Below are 23,896 nucleotides of genomic sequence, written 5' to 3' on the forward strand. Positions count from 1 at the left end.
AGGATCGCGCGAATGGCCATTATTAACCCCACGCAACCCTAGCCTAATTTTTTCTCAGATTTAAAAAGTGCCTTTGCCTGTGTGCGTATATGAGATCCATGGATACCGTGGATACCATGGAAACCAAGGCAACCATGAATACCAAGGCAAGTCAAATACCTTGGACTTTGCATAGATACACACTTCACATGGGGAGCACGAGGCGGGTATGGGTTCTCAGTGCGTAGCATCATGCCTTGAGAAACCCCGATGTATCTGATGTTCACCTATAGTCGGGTGGCGGCTGGTCGGCGCTGTGGCGCCCGTCAGATCGCTGATCCGGTGCGGAGAACTTCGGAGAAGTTGGTGGGCCCATATCTGTCAAGACCACTCACCTCACCTTCACGTGGGGCTCCCCGTCACCCTGCATCGGTCCCGACCGGGGTAGGGTGCGAAAGAGTGAGTGGCACCAAGGCGAGAGTATGGCTCGTTAACCATACGCCATAAAACAAATAGATGATGAAGATGATGATGAAGATAATGATGATATGTCGGAAAATATAAATAATGAAGTTTACGGTGCAGGGGCGGGATACCCCAGTAGCGGCGCAGACGTGGGTGGACAAGCGGGCCCCGCTGTGTCGTTAGCTTGTGACCGTGGCCGGATGGGGGTGGACCACCAGGCCCCCATCCATGTTATCACGACTGGTGAGGAGGAAGAAGGAGACATTGAAATGGAAGAGGCTCCGATAGCCGATATTGAACATATCCTGTCCTTTCATCTCCGACATATATATATATAATAAATATGTAATAAATAACAATAATAATAAATATATGTATAAATATATAAAATAAAACTAACAATAGTAATATAGAACGTTGCATAGTAAAGAAACTTCAAGGAAGAGGCAATATGATGTTTCCAATGAAGGATTTAAGAGACGTGGAAGATGATGATTCTTACGTTTACGTGTCGAGATGATATTAGTGATTTGTCGAACTCGCAGGAGATATTCGTATCGAGTTCAAGGCATAATAGTTCGACGGTGAGGCGAGCGACCGAGCTGCTTGTTGCCCTTGAGAGTGGAGGAGAACAAGAACTACCAAGATCCCACTGGTGGTCAAGACTGTGCAACATGTCTGCTAGTAGGCGCTACTTCCTTTTGTTGATGCTCGAAAGCTTTATTGGTAAGTCTATTTTTGACACATTTATGGATAATCATTTGAAAAATTATTTCATATTTCATATATGATCAGGTTGAAGTACACAGGCTCAAAAAAATATTCGCACACCTATAGACACGTTTAAGAATATATGTGTGTTACTGTATTTATATGTGCTATACGAAACATTTTGGATTTTTAATTAGTATTGGCTATAAATGGCAATCTCGCTTATCATGATTATATTTGTAAAATTTGAAACAAATCTAGGATATATATGTATGGCAATTAAATGATATTTTTTAACATGTTGCCAAGGTCATCACCTCGGGTTAGTTTTGTAAAGGTTTCATACAGTTGCGGGTCACAGTTTATTAAAAAATTATTATCGAAAAAAGTTTGTTTGAAATTTATTTTATATTTTGATATTGTAGCATCAATAAGTAAAAGGATAGACGAAGGAGCGATTTCCACCTCAAAAAATGTCTGATCTGACCTGACCTGACCTAAATCTAATTTAAATTAATTCGAAATGAGTTTCTTAGATCTGGGAATATATATATATATATATATGGCAATTAAATGATATTTTTTAATATGTTGCCGAAGTCATCCCCTCGGGTAGTTTTGTAAAGGTTTCATACAGTTGCGGGTCACAGATTATTAAAAAGTTATTATCAAAAAAAGTTTGTTTGAAATTTATTTTATATTTTGATATTGTAGCATCAATAAGTAAAAGGATAGGCGAAGGAGCGATTTCCACCTTAAAAAATGTCTGATCTGACCTGACCTAAATCTAATTTAATTTATTTCGAAATTAGTTTAAGTTGGATCTGGGTTAAATGTAGATTACTTGGGTTACCTGGGAAAAAAGGTCTCGGTTATTCACGCTCTATTAAATATAAATGGTATGCGAAAAGTACGTTCTTTTGTGTAAACTTTTTTTGATAATAACCAAAAGGTTAAAATTAAAAAATAATTAGCGATCCCCACCTTAACAGCATATGAAAACGTTATCGACATCGCAAGTCGCTTCCTGTTTCTGAATACCCAAGTTATATTTCACAAAGACCAGAAAAGTATTTAAGCGTTCAATAACATTATCCATTATATTAATAAGCGTCAATATTCAGCGGCACCATATTTAATGCTTACTTATTATATGCTTAAGATAGTTTCATGTTGTATACTAAGTTTTTACTAAATGCATGTTCACGATAAATATCTTGTAACTCCTATGTACATTTCTAGATTGGTTTCAAATTTATTCGATATAATACTGATAGTGGCATCTTGTAATGTTAATGACTTTCAACATACAATATGGACATAAAAGTTCTTTGCAATAAGTGTTGAAATACTTTCGTGAAAGCGTATAATTATTCTGGATAAAGTACTAATGTACTATTATAAACGTAGTTTTACTTTTAGAGATTTATCGGTATATCAATGTTTATTTGAAGAGTATGATAAATTTGCAGAAGTGATTGATATCAGAAAGTAACTTCTGGAATTATTGAACTCTGTGATAACAAAATAGATTGGAACGCGCTATAGAAAAATTTGTTCAATGGTATGATTATTACTCGAAACAATAATCTGAAAGCTGTTCTATAACAATCTATAAAATCTTCGAGGTACAGGAAATACGTTTTTAAATCCTATATTGTAGAAAGGAACAGAAGTAAAACTCGTTATGGTATATACAACTAATTATATCGAATTATATACAAGCATTTCTATATGATATATTATATATTTTATACGTAATATGTAATATAAAAATTGATATATTATATATATTCTATATTTTATGCAAAGCAATTTTTAAAATGATACCAGTATACGTAGAGTAAAAATATTTCCCAAAGGATTGTGCAACGTAAGTGACGTACGAACAAGATATTAGAAACAAATAATTAAATGGCGCGTGTATAACAAGGGAAAGTAGACATACTTGGGATGCGTATTTGATTTCCACTACAATAGAATCTACGTTTGAATATAATTTTGTATACACATGTATTACTTCGATAATTATTCCAAGATTTCTTAAATTAATAATAAAATTAAGTAGACAATAAATTTAATAAACATATATATTATTCATTACTGTTAGATTATCATTAAAGAGAAGCTTGTTATTTTCTACAAAAATGTTAAATTTCCTTCGTTGTATTATATGCAAATTTTACATTAGAAAACTAAATATTTAATTTTATCAGCAATAAAGTAATAGCTTTTTCTTTTATCAACAGCTCCGTCTCAAGTTCTCAAATAAATTTCTGCAATTATTAACCATTTAGACAAGATAATATTGCTTAGAAAGTTAATTAGACGTTTATAAATAATGTTAACATCAAAATTGATTAAAAAACGAATAATTGATTCTATATTACATACAATATACTATAAAATAAAGTACAATTATCAATCTTCTTTAACAAATCTAATTTTCAACAACGACACATTATTTGCGTATTATTTACATACTTGAATAATAACAAGATAACTTCGATAACCGAAAACCGATTAAAATCCGGATGACAGGAAGAACCTGTTTCATCGGAATTAATCCAATTATGTAATAACATTACAAATTCACAGCAAACGTGTTTGCCAGCCGTTTCAATATCGACAAATAGCGCATTCCAGATTAATTAAATTAACGTCATCATTGATCAGTGATCAGTTATTTAATTTCATGTAAATACACATGTAAGTACAGATTCATTTGTTATTCGTCGTCCTTTATGATATATAATAATCCGTATTGATTGCTACGAAATGAGGAGAAAAGATATCTCGATCAAAGAGTCTGAATATTTTAATGAATGAAATGCAAATAGAGAGAGAGAGAGAGAGAGAGAGAGAGAGAGAGAAGGAAAGAGAGAAAGAGAATCAAAAACAAAATTATAAAAATACAGTACAAGATACAGTTATAAAATTAGTTTAACACGTACTCTACTTAATTTTTAGTTTAATGATACATATTTATATCATTCAATTAGGGAATTATTTGCTGGAAAATCTAGTTCTCAAAATCGTTCATATCACAAAAATTACAGCAAAAATGCTGTAACATACTAAATATGATATTTCTTTTACAATTAATACTTTATTTTGCAAATATCAAACACGGTAATTATTTTAAGTAGTTTATCTAATTATTAGGAGGAATATTTTAAAATGTCTCAATCAGATTTTTACATTAATTTTTATTCGTCAGCAGCATTTAGTTCTCTTAATAATTACTATATGTTACAAATATGACAAAAATTAAACAACAGATATTACAATATTTATTTCTTCCTTATGTAATTCTGTACTTATTTAAATAATAATGTAACCTGTAGTTTATTTAAATATGAACAATTTATTACATACAATCACAAAAGATCTATATTTTTATCAAGCCTAGGACTTTGGTTATCCGAATTGATCACGATCTGCTGTCGAATTGAATTTTTCCGAAATATTATCTATTCCATATATTTCATCACTTTTTCTTATTTTAAATAAAAGACAGAAGGTAATTTAGTTTGAACTATTTTATAAATATTAGTATTAAGGAGCGCCAAAGCTTTTCAATAAGAATGTAATAATTTCTTTAACATTCTGTTCTTGTTTCTCAATGTCTTTCAATGTTTCTCAAATCTTTTCTTGCAAGGGAGCATCTTTAAATTTTTGATTACTTGATGTTCTGATCATCGAGTCCGTAATAATATTAGAAAACATTTACTTACGATAAGAAAGGAAAAATATTTTTGAAATTATCACATAGTACATGAACAAGTAACACGAGCATGCTTAGTATCTTGATTGGTTTGGATTTCTATACATGAAAAATACACGAATTCCATTGACCGGCCGAGCATACATTTCTCCAAACTGCATAGAAATCGGCGTAAAAGTGAAAACATTTCACTTAGAAGGTCATACTTGTGTAACTCTTTCCGCGGGTTTGCAAACCGTAGAGAATTGCAGCGCTGCAATTCATTGTTATTCGATGTTTTCTGGCGACACTCTAATGAATACAATTATTTCAATGTTCATGTGTACTCTGTTATTTGTATAAGAGACAAAAGTGAGTCTCATTGTAGAATAAGAGAGTTCTTAAACCAATTTCATATATTTTAAGAAGACACACGTTTTATCTTTCACATTGCATTGTGAATCATAATTGATTTAAAAATGTTTCAAAAAGTTGATTACTATGTTTTAGAAGGATTAAGTTCTAAAGTGAAAGTAAACTAAGATAACCATGTACATGTATAATTCTTTGCAATAAAAGGTTTCCCAAGCTTTTTAAATATCCTAATAATATAGATTGCTTTCTAATTTTGAAGACTGTTTAAAATTTTACACATTTAAAAAATTAAAGAAAATTTTCAAATCAGAGTATCTCATATACTTTGTGCTTTTTAATTGGTATTTTAAACTTATGTAATTGTAATCTTATTATACTTATATAACTCTATATACGATTTACATTTATATATTAAAACTTAATTGAATCATATTTTAATTGTTATCATGCTAAAACACATTATAATATAAATCGATTTTAATGTTTCTCAGGTTTGATTACCTTGGTCTTCACAGTTCTACTGACGCCCTATAAGTCTTTCGGCCAGAGTTTGCAGATGTGCGCAGACGGAGTTGCCAGTTTGACAGGACTTGCTGGTATTGTTGATGCGTTGATGACGCCACGCAACAGATTTTCCGGCTTTACCATGGCTTTCCTTGTATTCGACCTCGCTGCCTTTGGCCTTTCGTTTACATCTCTATCTGTGATCGTCGTTCGTATTTCCACAAACGTAGGGATGCCACTGGATGGTGACAAGTCTAATTCGATACGTATTGTCGTCTGTACTTTCACCGGTACTGTCCTTTCCTATTTCTTTTTCTCTGCTGAACACTATGTTGCACTACTGAAATGTTAATTACTATTTTTCTACGTTACTTTTGTTTTCTTTTCCTTCAGTTAAATTCTTCATTATTTAATAATCTATACAATTATTTATATAGTAAATAACAAGTATTGAAGTAACGATCAAATAAATGTTGGAGAGGACATACATATTTTTATTGAAAACTTTCAATAATTGTGCTGAACTATAGATGATACAATTATAATAATATTTTGTATTACGATTTGAATTATAAGATAACATTCATGTAAGCCAAATCTCACATTGTTGCCAGGACAATGCTAAATTAAATTTCATCCGGATAAAAATTATATATATTTAAAAATGCTTTTTCATTAAACTAAAATTTATCTATCAAAATAGCTTCGCCTTAGATAAAGTATCCAATGCTTTATTACATTAATTAAATGTTTTTTTTAAAAAGTATTACGAATATTAAAAAAGTAGCTAAAATTGTTATCGAAAATGTACTAATATTTATTACTTACTAATAATAAGTTATTATTGCCTCTACCAGAAGAATTTTAACTAGCTGATGCACATGCACTATTTCATTTGCGAGAAGAGCATAATTCCAGAAAAAATGTCATTTCAGAGCTGTACTGAAAAATTGTTGATCGATCGTATAGAAAAATTCTTAAAGTGAAAACAGAAAGCGATTAACATAGCAAACGTTATATTATATTTCATGCTTAAGCTTGTAGTGCAACGATCGATTCATAGGCTAATTAGTAAGCCATAAAAGATATAACTTGGAAGAAACGAAGCTGGCACCCCGCTGGGGGTAGCCACCCACACGCTATACTTATTTTTATTTTAATTTTTTTTTCACCAATAAGATATAACACTTTACCAAATGTCCTTCAGGACAAATTGTAAAAAAACCAAAATAAAAGAAAAAAAAAAAGAAAAATTAGTAAGCAACGTCGGTGGCGCAAATTCGTTTCCGATCGTTTTCTCATTCATCGGTCGGGTCGATGAGTTTCGGCGTCGCAAATCAACCAGAACAGGGCTTAAAACCGCTGGAACCGTTCGATCGCCGGAGAAAGTTTCCAATGCCAAGACTAAAACGCGGTCAGGGCACGCACCATCGTGAAATTTCACAAAATTACTTCGCCTCTAAACCCCGATAGAACGCGTCGCGCCTCTTCCGCTCAATGATCTATTTTTCGAGATACATTTTTCGAGATGCAGTAACCTGAATTTTAAAGGAGGGAATCGATGGATCGGAACTGCAATGTTTTAAAGATTAAGAAATCGTTATAGCGTAATTGGAATGTAAAGAAGCTTGATGAAATTTTCGTATTTTAAATATTTTCTTATTTAATAGATTTTTATTTTCCAATGTGTATATCAGTATATCTTTTCCTGTTTCTTTTAAGAATTTGATGCAGTTTATATGTAAAAAAGCACGATATCTTATTGAAATAGAAACTCAACGATTCAAAATATTTCAATTTCATAAAATTTTAGAAGATCGTACGATGGAAAGAAATGGTAATGAGAAAAATATCGAGGAAATTCCAACTAAATTGGCTGAAATGATATATGAAGGTCTGAGATGAAAACCATGATAATCCATATTATCTATCATTTATGGAAGAGTAATTTAAAAATACGCTGTCAAGCAATTCTATATGAAAATTATACTGTCATTTTATTTTCGAGTTAAATGAGCTTCTAAATCTTGGCTTCTTGGGTAGTTAAAACTTCTTGGACAGTTAAAACTTCTTGGATAATTAAAGCTTCTTGGATAGTTAAAAAATATTAACAAGATCATTTTACAAATAATGTTAATCGTTCCTTACAAATTACTGTGTTTTTGTCATCTATTTTTGAAAGATTCATATCTTTGAATCTGTCAGGTTATTCCCTTTTAACTGTTTCATACTAAACTGTTTCATACAAAAATATTTCTTAAAAAAAAAAAAAAAAAAAAAAAAAAAAGAGAAGAACAAAAATTAGAGAATCTTTTCATGTTTTATATGAACTATATAGTTTTATATTATTCTCCAATTCGACATTTATACCTTGAATGTAATATTTTGAAAACGACCACTGTTACTAAATTTTACCGAAAATTTATACATATCAGCAATTATTCACCTATTCAATTACTATACTTGTATAAATGTCTGTTATTATTTGTGAAACTCAGTTTTCTATTGTAAAAACTTGTTCGTAAAAAGTTAAACTTTAATAATATGTACGTGTGTATTCGTAGAGATCAAAGATGTACTATCTTAAGAATTCATAAATTCTTGTTATGTAATAAGAATCTAAATGTAAAGTTTCGCGAAAGAGCGGATTACGGAATTAATGATGGATCGAAGGTGTACGATCTGAAAGATTCATAAGTTCTTTTAATATAATTTGAGTCTGAGAAACTTTTTAAAAAGCTAGAGCATTGCAAAAGTAATAATTCATCGAAGGATTTATAAATCTTTGGATTTAACTTGAGTTTAAACAGCACTGGAAGAGAGGATTGTCGAAGTAACGATGACTTCAAAGTACACCGTTTTAAAGATGCAGAAATCCTTATAAGAGGACTCGAAGCTAGGAAATTTTTCACGAAAGCAGGATTATAAAAATAACAATGGATTAAAAGATTTATAAATCTTCTAAATTTAATTCCAATCTATACAAATGTATACAGGTGAAAGGTGAAAAGGTGAAAGGTGAAAAGGTGAAAAGGTGAAAAGGTTAAAAGGAATTAGAGAATTAATGATGGATCGAAAGTATGTTATGTTAAGAAAGTTAAGAAAATTTTTGTTGATTTCAAAAATGGTCATTTGAAAGATAAATGCACTTATCCTTTCTAGTGAAATGATCAAAATATGGTAATAAATGAACAATATTAATATTAAACGATAAGAGTTTTGTGATAATACTAGTATAACAGCACTAATATGAATTTTCAGTAAAACTAATAAATTTAGGGGCAATGTAAATTCTGTAAATGTTATTCAAAGTGTAAATATTAAATAAGAAGGTGGTACAAACATATTTCAACTCGTTTATAAAATAAACACTTTTGACAATAGAAAATACTCAAAGATCCACATTGTCTTAAATTGAAGAAATTCTTTGAATAGAAAATCGTTGATTCTAAAAAATAATGATGCAAAAAACATTCTAAAAAGGATAATAAAATAAATGGAAAAGTTTCTTTAGTTTAGACACGTTTTAACATCGCATCAACTCCATCACGTGGTTATTAGCGATAGCTAATAATAACAATATTAGCAGAAAGGAATTTATTATTATTAGGATATTCTAGTTAAATATCGCTAAATAAGGACATGCCTTTCAGGAAGGATAAGACGCGTGAAACTTGAGTTTTACCATTGAGATTTCCACCTAAAGCTCCTTTGATCTGGTATTTGTTACGAGAGTAATTGTATTTAAGACAATTTACAGAACATGTGTTTGATGGTAATTTGACAATTACAGATATCGTACGTTGGTTAGTGTTAGGTTTTGACGAATTAGATTTTGAGAATTAGATTTGTATGTGCAAGTTTAGTCTGACCAATTCTAAGTCTGTTTAATACAACTTCGTGTCGATGATCGAGATTCCTGAGACCTACGTTCTTGTTAAAAAATTCTTTATTTATTAATTCGACTGCATTCGAGACTGCTGAGTTTGTCCATTTCATTCGTTTGGCGATTCAGATTAAACATAGCTGTTCCAGTTGAATCGGAGATTTTTCAAACTTTTTTGTTAAAAATAAGGTAGGAACGTCCTTTGCTATCTTCTCCGCCAATTCATTGGAATATTCATCTATGCAAAAATAACTGTTTCACCTTCATTAATTACGGAGTGATTTGTTTCCAATATATCAAATGCGATATCATCAGATCTCTATACTTGATAAATGTGATAGCATCCCTGTTATCGGTGAGAATAGTGTGGTTTTTGATTGGTCAATTATAAGAAGTTGAATTGCTATTAATTCTGCTGATTTAATGCCAATATTGTTAGGTAATATAAATTTTAATATGTCATCTCCATAGATATAATTTTCCATAATTTTCCAGATCGGAATTTATCGAAACATGTTTGAATGACCAAAAAAGAATTTTGGAGAATCTATGCCAATAAATTTAAGTAAATTTAACGTCCAATAATCGAACTCTATTCCCCTTTCAATTCTCGAAGATGCTCCAGGCGTAATTCGTGGTTGCGGTCTGAATGCCTACGAGATTCTTGCGATGAATAATTGCAATAAGTGCCTTGTGTATATAAGGGTTATAAGGTGGTTTATTTTGTGATTAAATATGACAACTCTACTGTATTAATTTATTGATGTGTTTAATATAGATTCCATAAAGCTTAATAGTATAATTCTATTTTAATATAAAGATAAAGAATAATAAATTCTATGCCTTTTTCTATGTTACAGAAATGATTGACCTACTCGTCAATCGCACAGTCCAAACCAGTGTGCCTAGAAACCAGTGTGCCTAAAATTTGCACAGTATACTTCTTTTATGATGTAGACATGAAATAAAGAATAATTTATGGAAACTACAGATCCCAAAGGGGCAAAAAGAGGTCTAATTTTTTACAGGGTAACCGTATCTCTATGTCCACTAAGTTTAGAAACCTGAAATTCGACGTACAAACTTTCCACTAGAAATAAACGAACACGTGTTTGGGCGTTTTTCGAAATTGAACCCCTAGAAACTGTTTAAAAAGAGTTTAAAAAAATAAATATAAATTCAAATACTGTTATATTATAAAGTAAATTTAATAAGATCCAAACTCATGTTCGTGAATCACTGTACATGTCAACTATTGTCAAAGCTAACCCTAACAAATGCAACCACATCACATTCACATTGAGAAAACAGATAACACCAAACATCTTCCTGAACGGCACGCAAATAACACAAACAAGGCAAGTCAAACACCTTGGATTTTACATAGATACACACTTCACATGGGGAGCACGAGGCGGGTATGGGTTCTCAGTGCGTAGCATCATGCCCTGAGAAACCCCGATGTATCTGATGTTCACCTATAGTCGGGTGGCGGCTGGTCGGCGCTGTGGCGCCCGTCAGATCGCTGATCCGGTGCGGAGAACTTCGGAGAAGTTGGTGGGCCCATATCTGTCAAGACCACTCACCTCACCTTCACGTGGGGCTCCCCGTCACCCTGCATCGGTCCCGACCGGGATAGGGTGCGAAAGAGTGAGTGGCACCAAGACGAGAAGACGATAAAACAATTTTAGTAGTTAACGCAAGTGATTATGATCAAATTCTAACAATTAAAGTAAGCCCGATCTCTAATAAACTTAATTATATTATTAATATAACATATATAATACGAGAGACATCGTAAAGTCGGGTAGAATTTCTCTGTAACACATTAATTCAGTGGTGGATTCAGTGGTGAGTAAAAAGCAGTGGTGAGAAAACTGACAAAAAACATTACTTACAATGGTATCGACTGCCGATGTGAGTTTCGAGCCAGTATACAAGGATGATCGTGAGCGTGCCCATAATGACGATTTCTGACGAAGAGAGGTCACTTCACGTTTCTTCAGCTTCCGCCAGCTGGCTACTTTCTTCGGCAGACGATTGAACTCGACTGAACACAGAGCTCAGCGCACGGAGCCTGCTTGCACCGTTTGCGAAAAAGCAGCAACGCGCACGAGCGAGTATTGACCAATCAGGATCGCGCGAATGGCCATTATTAACCCCACGCAACCCTAGCCTAATTTTTTCTCAGATTTAAAAAGTGCCTTTGCCTGTGTGCGTATATGAGATCCATGGATACCGTGGATACCATGGAAACCAAGGCAACCATGAATACCAAGGCAAGTCAAATACCTTGGACTTTGCATAGATACACACTTCACATGGGGAGCACGAGGCGGGTATGGGTTCTCAGTGCGTAGCATCATGCCTTGAGAAACCCCGATGTATCTGATGTTCACCTATAGTCGGGTGGCGGCTGGTCGGCGCTGTGGCGCCCGTCAGATCGCTGATCCGGTGCGGAGAACTTCGGAGAAGTTGGTGGGCCCATATCTGTCAAGACCACTCACCTCACCTTCACGTGGGGCTCCCCGTCACCCTGCATCGGTCCCGACCGGGGTAGGGTGCGAAAGAGTGAGTGGCACCAAGGCGAGAGTATGGCTCGTTAACCATACGCCATAAAACAAATAGATGATGAAGATGATGATGAAGATAATGATGATATGTCGGAAAATATAAATAATGAAGTTTACGGTGCAGGGGCGGGATACCCCAGTAGCGGCGCAGACGTGGGTGGACAAGCGGGCCCCGCTGTGTCGTTAGCTTGTGACCGTGGCCGGATGGGGGTGGACCACCAGGCCCCCATCCATGTTATCACGACTGGTGAGGAGGAAGAAGGAGACATTGAAATGGAAGAGGCTCCGATAGTGTAAGCTACATCAAAATTGATAAATGACAAATTGATAAATGACAAATTGATAAATGATAAATTGATAAATGACTACGAATTATTGTCTTTTTACAGAATACAGCGAGGTGCCGGGTATTCAACCGCCTTGCTTGGAACGTATATATAATCAACAAATAAAGGACACGAAATACAGCACACTCTTCTCTTAATACTGAACATTTTACTAATGAATTATAAATAGCCTATATGCAAGTATTATTTACATATTTAATTCGCCACAAACTGCATACAATTATATGTAATCACATATAATTATATATAATCACATATAAAATAAATACAATTGTTTGATGAGATAAGCTACAAATACCACTTCCCAGTGACAATTAATCTAGAACTTATATTTGTCACCAAAAATTATGAACATTATAATGTAATGTGCGCTTTCCCTTTAATTAAAATTATAATACTATAATAACAGATAGACTGCACTGTTGCTCGTTGCAAAATGAACATCTTAAAATATCAACCCTGTTTCTACATACAACTCACTAATATCTATGTACAACTATTATGATACACTTTATACATTTCTCAAGTATGAATTACCACTACGTTCACGAGTGCTTAGAGGAAAACAAGATAAATATAATTAAAGTAAGTACAGGCGAAAATACTGCGGATATTTTTACGAAGGCACTGTGTAGAGAGAAATTTGAAAGGTTTAGGTCATGGATGAATGTAAACTAAGAGGAATGTTAAAGGTTCTATTAAGTAATTCGACAAATCATGTAAATCCGATAAGCAGACGTTAAGAAGCATCTGGAAGAGTCGGTTGACAACAAGCGAGCGTGCGAGTAGGTTTACGAGGTCTTCAGAGTATAACATATGTGTATAACTGTTGTGTGTTGAATAAAGTGAACTATTTGAATTTCCGAATATATATATGTATATATATATGTATATTGTTTTTGTACAAACGTTTTATTTTTATTTTTTTTAACCGAACTATATCCATCAAATAGTTGATTATATATAAGAAAGTAGAACTATAGCACACAAATAATTACGAACATTTTTATTTGAAGTTGGCTATGTGGATTTTTGTATTTTTTATCAGATATTGAGACAATCTTTTATTATATTATTACCCTCAGAATATTCTCTCAATTAACATTTACTTTGAATTTAATTTTTGATATAAATAAAACATTTTTTCGATTTTGTCAAGCATTTTTAAATGTTATAACAATAATAAAATTTTATTAAATATATATGTGAATTCAATCTTCTACTTTGTAAAAGATTGCAACATGCACAATTTATTTGTTGATAATATATACGTTCGACAAGTTTTATTTTTTAAATTCATTTATTCATGACATTACACATATAGATTAGAGACGTTATAGACATTATTACACATATATATTGTAGACGTCACGTTAACGACTATACAATAGAATGGCGGCATTAAATTGGCATCACGTGTAACTTCATAAAAGATATAACTTAGAAAAAACGAAGCTGGCACCCCGCTGGGGGTAGCCTCTCACATGCCATATTTATTTTTATTTTATTTTATTTTATTTTCTTTCTTTTTTTTTTCTCACCAATAAGATATAACACTTTACCAAATGTCCTTCAGGACAAATTGGAAAAATACCAAAATAAAAAGAAAAAGAGAAAAAATATATATATATCTACGTATATTTTTTTAGTTTTTTAGTTCTTTTATTAGTTTAGTTTACTACATGCAAAGCACATCCCAAAGATTGATTTCGTCTATTATTGTATAATCATTATTTTAAATTAAACATAATAAAACATGTTTTACAAGGTAAACGCAATATCTGTACAGCTTGCTACAGTTTTATAATTTCCTTAAGTTAACTTATGCTGTTTATGATATTGCAAAGAAACAAATCATATTATATTCATTAATTAAACAAAGAAATGCTATTACTTGTAAGAACCTATAGTGATTGGCGAGAAATATCACAATTATATTTTATATTTGGAATTTATTTCACAACAAATACACAGAGCTACATGATAAACAACAGAAAAAATATATAAATTTATTAACTTTTAAATCTTACTTATTAAATATAACCATATCTATACATCGAGTAACACGACATGTATCTATATATCTATTCTATGTATCTATGTGTAACAACAACAATTGTCTAACAAATTTTCAAAGCGTTGATAATTGAAATGATAAAAACTTTCTACTTTTAATACTAGATCAACCAAATTTAGATACGTTAATGAAAGAAGAATTTTGAAAATCAATTAAGGGATATGATACATAACAATAGATACAATTGAGAACAATTGCAACACGATAGAAATTGATACAGTGTTTAATAGTGTTCTAAATACATTTCATTATTGGACATTAGTTGTCCCACTGTCGGCCGGGTGCAATCAATATCAGCACAAAGTCTTCTGCCGCTGTACCTTCGATACCATTATACAAATGTATATAGTACTCCTCTTCTTCGCCGATAGTGGGCATTCTGTCCACCGAACTCGGAGTTCTTTGTGTTAAATATTTCTCTTTGGGTCGAATGTAAAATTAAATACCATTATTCATTATTCCTTTGACTATCGTTAAAGAATATAAATGATAATATATGAAATGATATTCTATCTAAATTAATTTTCTTTTAAAGAAATTTTTTCTGTAAATATATGTGTATAATAAGTATATTTCCAAAACTTATATTCATTCCACATATATTTTTGTTTTTATATTTGATTATTTAAAAGACCCAAAAATAGTAAATAGTTAATTTATTAATTGAATTGATTTGTAAATTACCATTCTATGTACCTATTCTTATTCCTTGCAGTAATGAAAATACAACAATTTTGTATGTTATTTTCATTAGTCTGTTTTTAAGAAATAATAAATATAAAAGTCGTTCCATTGTAGGATTATTTCGTTTTTATCATTTCAATTATCAACGCTTTGAAAATTTGTTAGACGCAAAATTCTTCTTACATTAACGCATCTAAGATTTAAAAGTTAGTAAATTTATTTATTTTGTCATGAATAAATGAATTTAAAAAATAAAACTTGCCGAACGTATATATTATCAACAAATAAAGGACGCGAAATACAGCACACTCTTCTCTTAATACTGAACATTTTACTAATGAATTATAAATAGCCTATATGCAAGTATTATTTACATATTTAATTCGCTACAAACTGCATACAATTATATGTAATCACATATAATTATATATAATCACATATAAAATAAATACAATTGTTTGATGAGATAAGCTACAAATATCACTTCCCAGTGACAATTAATCTAGAACTTATATTTGTCACCAAAAATTATGAACATTATAATGTAATGTGCGCTTTCCCTTTAATTAAAATTATAATACTATAATAACAGATAGACTGCACTGTTGCTCGTTGCAAAATGAACATCTTAAAATATCAACCCTGTTTCTACATACAACTCATTAATATCTATGTACAACTATTATGATACACTTTATACATTTCTCAAGTATGAATTACCACTATGTTCACGAGTGCTTAGAGGAAAACAAGATAAATATAATTTGTGTTTAATTAATTTGTTGTTGTTGGTGTTAAACGAGTCTGAAATGTAACGTTGTTGGGTCAAAGTAAATAGACTTTGACGAATATAAATTTGCTATAGTAGTTTCGTTCAACCGCCTGACAAGAGAACAAGAGTTCTTCCGAAGTAGGTACCCTGTACCTGTATATTTATCTTTACTTTTCAGTCGAACAAGTACCAGCTTACCATTCTTCTACAGTAACGTACCTCGTTAATTATTCCGAATATTTCATACGTCTTTATGCCTCATTTGTCTTTCATCGAGATAATATTAAACTTTATGACCCACCTTTTTTTACCAAAAGATTTTTTAAAAATCAATCAAACCTCACACTTTTATCAAACGAAGAAAATTGAAACTTGCTGTTTATATTACTATATAACAATAGTTATATAGTTCAAGTTAGTACATTAAATTACATCATATTTTCGTGTCACACTCAATGCAGTGAGGTTGCAGAAACAATAGGAGAGGAAACAAATTCAGCTCGGCTGAATATCGATTGACAAAAGTTTCAAGATAGACATTTTTTTTTCTTTTTTTTTTTTCTTTAATGTTGTTTTTTTTTACAATTTGTCCTGAAGGACATTTGGTAAAGTGTTATATCTCATTGGTAAATAAAAAAAAAAAAATAATAATAAAATAAATATAGTGTTTTCCAAGTTATATCTTTTATGAAGATAGACATTTATACTAATGTGTTTTTAAATACTAATACATTAGTTAAATTACATAATCCATAAACAAATGTAATCGTACGTGTAATAAAACTATTTATTATTTATCTGTTGAAAAATATATAATAAACGTAAACATATTGAGTAATAAATATATAATTTTATTATACCATATAATAAAAATTATTCTATATTAATTATTACAATAAATTATTCCATATTTTATATTCTAGTGATAATAAAGATTATATATCTATAAATCGTAAATATATATTTTACAATATAATATGCACTAAAATTCCTTGTTGAAGATAATTACCATATTTAAAGTCGAAAAAGGTTCATAAAATGCCAAAATTTATAGAAAGTCTAAGGTGATTAATAACCCAGATTAATGTAAATAATCAAATGTAATTGTCGCTAATGACCTCGTAATTAAAGTAACATCAATCATTAATAAAATGAAAGTACCGTATGCCATTACAAATTGCAAAGACCATCATTTATAATATACTTCTAGTATGTTATAATTTTTTGTTTTTGTTTATGATTGTCCAATGAATCTTCTTTTTCTCCTTTTTCTCCTTTTTCAATCTATTTAAGAATAATCGTGATATATCTTTGTTCTCTAACACTAATATCTTCTTTCTAATTCTTCCGAGAATTTTACGCAGTTTACATGTCTTTTACATCTCTTGTTATTTATCAAAATTGATAAATGACAAATTGATAAATGACTACGAACTATCGTCTTTTTACAGAATACAGACTCTGTAAGCTATAACTGGATCGTGTTACTCCTTAACATCAGTGAGGTATTGGCAGACTTCATCCTGGTACTGCTTAACTGCCACTTTTATTCAACTTTGTATCCGAGGGTGCACAGCTGTTTCCAAATAGAGACAATCGACGACGTAGGAAACAATGATGAAATCGAGATGCGTGACATGGTCCAGCAGTGGGTCGCCCGACACAGCGAGATGCCGGGTATTCAACCGCCTTGCTTGGAACGTATATATTATCAACAAATAAAGGACGCGAAATATAGCACACTCTTCAACAACAAAACAAGATAAATATAATTAAAGTAAGTACAGGCGAAAATACTGCGGATATTTTTACGAAGGCACTGTGTAGAGAGAAATTTGAAAGGTTTAGGTCATGGATGAATGTAAACTAAGAGGAATGTAAATAAAGTAATAAGGTTTAAAGGTTCTATTAAGTAATTCGACAAATCATGTAAATCCGATAAGCAGTCGTTAAGAAGCATCTGGAAGAGTCGGTTGACAACAAGCGAGCGTGCGAGTAGGTTTACGAGGTCTTCAGAGTATAACATATGTGTATAACTGTTGTGTGTTGAATAAAGTGAACTATTTGAATTTCCGAATCCCTTCTATATCTTTACACTAAGTTATTAAATTCATAGTTTAATAAACAGGATATATACAAGGCACTTGTTCAGTTCAGCCTCACAATCTTCAATTTTGATGCACAAAGGAAATATTAATTGTTCATAAAGTACGACCTGCACTCTTTCTGGCAAACTATTGCCTATATAAAAATTACATTAAATTTGGAATAATATTGCTTTGCGTAGGTTCTGATAATAAAACAATTGAACTATTTTTAACTGGCATTTGATATATCTATATCAACTGTTTCTTCTTTCAGCAATGCCCGTTTGTCTTCTTTACTAGTAGCTTGTCGTTTACCACCAACTTTACGTTTACCTCTATTGAGTACACCATTTTCTTCTTCACCCATCATACGCAAAATTTGCGTTTGATCAGAACTTTCTATCGGTGCGATCGAAATATCAAGAACAACACTTTCAGCTGACGGTGCTTTTTCTACAGCAGTATAGAGCATTGCCTTCATTTCCTATTAACCCAAAGAGGTCATTTTAATTAATAGTGCTCTGATCTTTCATTGTACAGAGTGTCTCAGAATAAGTAGGAAATATTTTGGGAGTGGCTTCTGTATACCTAAACCATAAAAAGTTCATATGAGGATATGTCCTATTTGACTTTCTTTTCAAATTATAACGGTTTTTCTTTTGCAATTTATATTTCTTTCCGTAGACAAGTATTGTGTTTCTCAAGTTTCCAGCAAATACAGACTACATCTGGATATTTAAACATGGTAAGACATTCATTGGTAAGATATCTGCAAGCTTGCATTGGAATATAAAAATACCATCTCAAATACCTTTTATGAAAAGCAGTATATAATGTAGTATACAAAATAAAAGAATAAAAATTAAATCCACTATAACTCGAAAACAAACTCAAGTAAGATATATTTATATAAAGTCTTTCTATTGTTTATATATGCAGAAGCTACTCCTAAAATATTTCCTACTTATTCTGAAACACCCTGTGTATCTCCATTAGCATAGAAATAAATTTTTAACAAAGACAATTAAAATATAAATATTTTAATTTCCAAGGCTATTTTATTTTACCTCATAGCTTATGTATTGCTTACGCCATTCAGGCGTAATGTGAGCAGACAGATGTTCTGCAAACTTCATCTTGCTTCAATTGATGCAATAATCTGCAATAAACAAATTCGTTTAAATTATTGCTAAAGCGATATAAATATATAATATTAAAAATTTCCATAAAATAATTATGTATATAATAAAGCATACATAAAAGAATGAGATATATAAGTGAAGTACAAAGTGAGAAAATCATATATTATAATTGAAGAAACTTTTTTATTTCTATAGTCTATATATCTTCATAAACAACATTTACTCGATGTATTAATTTATTATTACGAACAGCGTATACCAAAAAAATAACAATATAATAAAATGAGCAAAGTGAAATATTATGATAATATAATTGCAAAGTAGAAAATGAAAAGATGAACAATTTAATCAAATGTTTCGTTTCACGCTCGTCTTTAAGGAATTAAACCACGAAAGAGGTCACATACACATACAGTGCTGGACAAAAGTATTGGCACAGCAAGATTGTTATGATACAAATGCTTATAACTATTAAACAAATTGATTTAAACAAAAAACTTTTTGACGTATTTATTTATTATCTATCCTAGTTTATTACATAACAAGAGCAACAATATAAATAAAATAATACGCAAAATAATAACAAAAATATATTTTTTGAACATTTTATGGGTGGACAAAAGTATTGGCACAGTAGAATATTTACGCTTATAACTAATTACATAATAAACTTCTAATATTTTGTTGGCAGTCCTTTTCTTTTAAGGACTTCCTTTAATCTTCTTAATTATAACACTCGATCAGTGAAACTGGAGACTTCAGTTATTAAACAACAAAAAACCAAGAAAGAGTAATAATGTCTAGAAAAACGAAAGAAACCACAATTGAAGAAAGAAAAATAATATTAAATTTATATAAGATGAATAAATCTTACAACGAAATTGCACAAATCATAAACAGAAGTCGTTTTACTGTGCGTTCAGTCATAAAACGCTTTAAAAGTGAAGAAAATCTAGAGAATCAAATTAGGAGTGGTCGCCCTTCTAAGGTAACAATTCGAGAAAAAAGGAAAATCGTAAATATTGTAAAGAAGGATCCAAAAACTAATTCGACTGAAATTGCTTCGATGTTAAAAGCTGAGTGTGAAAAAGAAGTAAGTACCAAAACTGTACGTAGGGTATTGAAGGATGCCGGTTATTCTGCCCGTGCAGCACGAAGAAAGCCCTACATCAGTAAAATAAACCAAAAGAAAAGAGTGGAATTCGCGAAAGAGTTTGTTACGAAAGATACTGATTTTTGGGAAAAGATCATGTTTTCAGATGAAAGTAAGTTTAATATTTTTAAATCTGACGGCAGAATATTAGTATGGCGAAAACCCAACACAGAGATGGACGAACTGAATCTGCAAGCCACCATGAAACATGGGGGTGGTGGTTTAATGGTGTGGGGATGTATGGCATCATCGGGTGTAGGAGAACTTATATTCATTGATGAGATAATGGATAAATATGTATATTTAAATATACTCAAGCAAAATCTTTTGAAAAGTACTCAAAAATTAAACCTCCCCAGGGATTTCTATTTTCAGCAGGATCGAGATCCTAAACATATGGCGTATATTGTTCGTCAGTGGATAATATATAATACTGCCCACACATTAAACACACCACCTCAAAGTCCCGATATGAATCCCATTGAGCACGTGTGGAACGAATTGGAAAAAAGAATTAGGAAACATAATATCACAAGCAAGTCTGAACTGAAGAAAGTTCTTCTGCAGGAATGGAGCAATATTGTACCTGAATTCACTAAAAAATTAGTCCACTCGATGCCCAGAAGATTAAAGGAAGTCCTTAAAAGAAAAGGACTGCCAACAAAATATTAGAAGTTTATTATGTAATTAGTTATAAGCGTAAATATTCTACTGTGCCAATAGTTTTGTCCACCCATAAAATGTTCAAAAAATATATTTTTGTTATTATTTTGCGTATTATTTTATTTATATTGTTGCTCTTGTTATGTAATAAACTAGAATAGATAATAAATAAATACGTCAAAAAGTTTTTTGTTTAAATCAATTTGTTTAGTAGTTATAAGCATTTCTATCATAACAATCATGCTGTGCCAATACTTTTGTCCAGCACTGTATAATGCACTTAAAACCTTTGTCGGCAGTACTAAATCAATATTTTCTGAATTCGTTTACTTCATGATAAATTATTATTACTTACATATTGTAAAGATATAGGAGGGATTCGGAAATTCAAATAATTCACTTTATTTCACACACAACAGTTATACACATGTATTATACTCCGAAGACCTCGTAAATCCACTCGCACGCACGCTTCTTGTTAACCGACTCTTCCAGATGCTTCTAAACGACTGCCAATTGTCCTTTGCCTCAACTCAGGCCTGGACACGCACTGACGCTTGAACACACACATTCGCATGTGCAGTGTAACTGTATCATCTTCCTGACGCATATATATGGATGTCTTTATTCTTACTTCTTATGTTTAACTGTCAAGCTTTACACGACACATAGCACCATTGTTTCTTCATACGTACAGGCGATATTCATTAGACGGCTACAAGTCTTTTTATTACTTAATTTAGAACGTTTTTCGCAAATATAGATAGCTTCTAGTGTCCATCTGTATAGTAAGGATTGACGAGAATTTTCCGATTAAATACCTTTGATAATGTCATCGCTCGAAGATTTATTTCAGTTAGATAAAATGCTTATATGTGATATGTATATAATCTATAATAGTTATATGCAGTTTATAATGTTAAGCATTCATATTTCGATTCTTACTTTACAAAAAAAGATTTTGTTTATATGTTTACGTACATATGTATACATGCATATTGAATGTAAAAAATATATCCTCATATATATATATGTATATTGTTTTTGTACAAACGTTTTATTTTTATTTTTTTTTAACCGAATTATATCCATCAAATAGTTGATTATATACAGGGTGCGCCGTTAGAATTCGGACAGAATTCAATTTGTAGTTCCCACCATATTAGAATTCAGATGTTTGTGCTGATTGACTCTGAAGTTAGTTAAATATGTCAATAAGTCTTCTATAACCTCAAAATGACAGAACTCGTTAAGCAAAACCCGGAATACGATAGAAGAGCGGCGATTATAGAAAGTCTTCGCGCCGGGAGAACGCCGGTCGAAATTATAAAATTCGGAGGAACGACCGTTGGCTGGCCCACAATCTCGAAGATGTTCCTGTTGTGGGCAAAACCAAATTTCCAGCAAGTGTTCACGTTTTGAGCGTTGTCTCAAGTGAGGGCGACGTCATGCCTCCGCACTTCTTCCAAAAAGGCGAAAGAATCACAAAGGAGGTTTATTTGGAGGTCCTGAAGACAGTAATAAAGCCGTGGATGGAAATTACGGCTTCTGGAAGGCCGTATTTATTTCAACAAGATGGCGCACCTGCTCACACAAGTCATCTTGTTCAAAATTGGCTCTCTGACAATGTGGACATGTTTTGGTCGAAAGATTTCTGGCCTCCTAACAGTCCCGACCTAAACCCATTGGACTATTACGTGTGGGGCGTTATCGAGAGACAAACTAATAAATGCAGGCACCCCAACGTCAACTCCCTACGAGCTGCTATCGAGTCAGAATTCGCGACAATTAAACGCGACCAGTTGAAGTCAGCGTGCTCGCGCTTTAGAGCAAGAATAGAGCAGGTCATAGAGGCAGAGGGTGGTTACATAGAATAAAAGTTCTCAGCAAGGACCCTTTAAATGAGATATAACAACATTTTCATGTGTTTTTGTGTATTGACTTAAATAAACAACTTTCTGCACAAAACTTCTTTTGTCCGGATTCTAACGGCGCACCCTGTATAAGAAAGTAGAACTATAGCACACAAATAATTACGAACATTTTTATTTGAAGTTGGCTATGTGGATTTTTGTATTTTTTATCAGATATTGAGACAATCTTTTATTATATTATTACCCTCAGAATATTCTCTCAATTAACATTTACTTTGAATTTAATTTTTGATATAAATAAAACATTTTTTCGATTTTGTCAAGCATTTTTAAATGTTATAACAATAATAAAATTTTATTAAATATATATGTGAATTCAATCTTCTACTTTGTAAAAGATTGCAACATGCACAAATATATACTTAAATATATATAAACGGAACTATTAAATATATAAAAAATAAAATATTATAATATCATAAGATAAATAGTATAATGCGTAGAAAAATGTATAAAACATTAAAAATATAGTTTTAGTAGATTGTATGATAATTATCTTTTAAGAAGTAATTATGTGTATGTATAATCAATAATAGAAGAAGATTCTTAATGTAACTCTTTTCAAATGAAAAAAAAAATTGGATTTTATTCATTATAACATATTTAATCTAATTAATATCCAGTACAACAAAAAGTAATACAAGACAAATAAGTGTACTTACGAGTTACGTTAACAATTAACACTACAAAGTTTACATTGATAATATTTTAACTACATGTATCATTTATTTAAAATCTAAAATGTTTTCATATATTTAGAGCCATTTTTGGTAATGTTATCTGGAACTTTTGTATCTGTCTTTTTTTCACGAACTATTTTCGTAAAATGATTTATGCG

At 31.4% G+C, this 23,896-nt stretch overlaps 2 protein-coding genes across 2 annotated transcripts; one reads left to right on the forward strand and one right to left on the reverse strand.

Annotated features, from left to right (window-relative positions):
• Positions 1-202: 202 nt before the first annotated feature.
• LOC132915958 (uncharacterized) lies at positions 203-10,928 on the forward strand. Its single transcript, XM_060975721.1, has 3 exons — positions 203-1,170; positions 5,728-6,030; positions 10,487-10,928. Exons 1-3 carry the CDS (start codon positions 933-935, stop codon positions 10,549-10,551), a joined length of 606 nt encoding a protein of 201 aa, XP_060831704.1. The 5' UTR covers positions 203-932; the 3' UTR covers positions 10,552-10,928.
• A 5,920-nt stretch (positions 10,929-16,848) lies between these two features.
• On the reverse strand, positions 16,849-21,510 carry LOC132915956 (solute carrier family 53 member 1-like). Its single transcript, XM_060975720.1, has 3 exons — positions 21,480-21,510; positions 19,234-19,325; positions 16,849-18,650 (listed from the first exon to the last, which is right to left on the reverse strand). Exons 2-3 carry the CDS (start codon positions 19,300-19,302, stop codon positions 18,396-18,398), a joined length of 324 nt encoding a protein of 107 aa, XP_060831703.1. The 5' UTR covers positions 19,303-19,325; positions 21,480-21,510; the 3' UTR covers positions 16,849-18,395.
• Between the last annotated feature and the right edge of the window lie 2,386 nt (positions 21,511-23,896).

The sequence above is a fragment of the Bombus pascuorum genome, unplaced genomic scaffold, assembly GCF_905332965.1.
Source record: "Bombus pascuorum unplaced genomic scaffold, iyBomPasc1.1, whole genome shotgun sequence".
Classification (NCBI taxonomy): Eukaryota; Metazoa; Arthropoda; class Insecta; order Hymenoptera; family Apidae; genus Bombus; species Bombus pascuorum.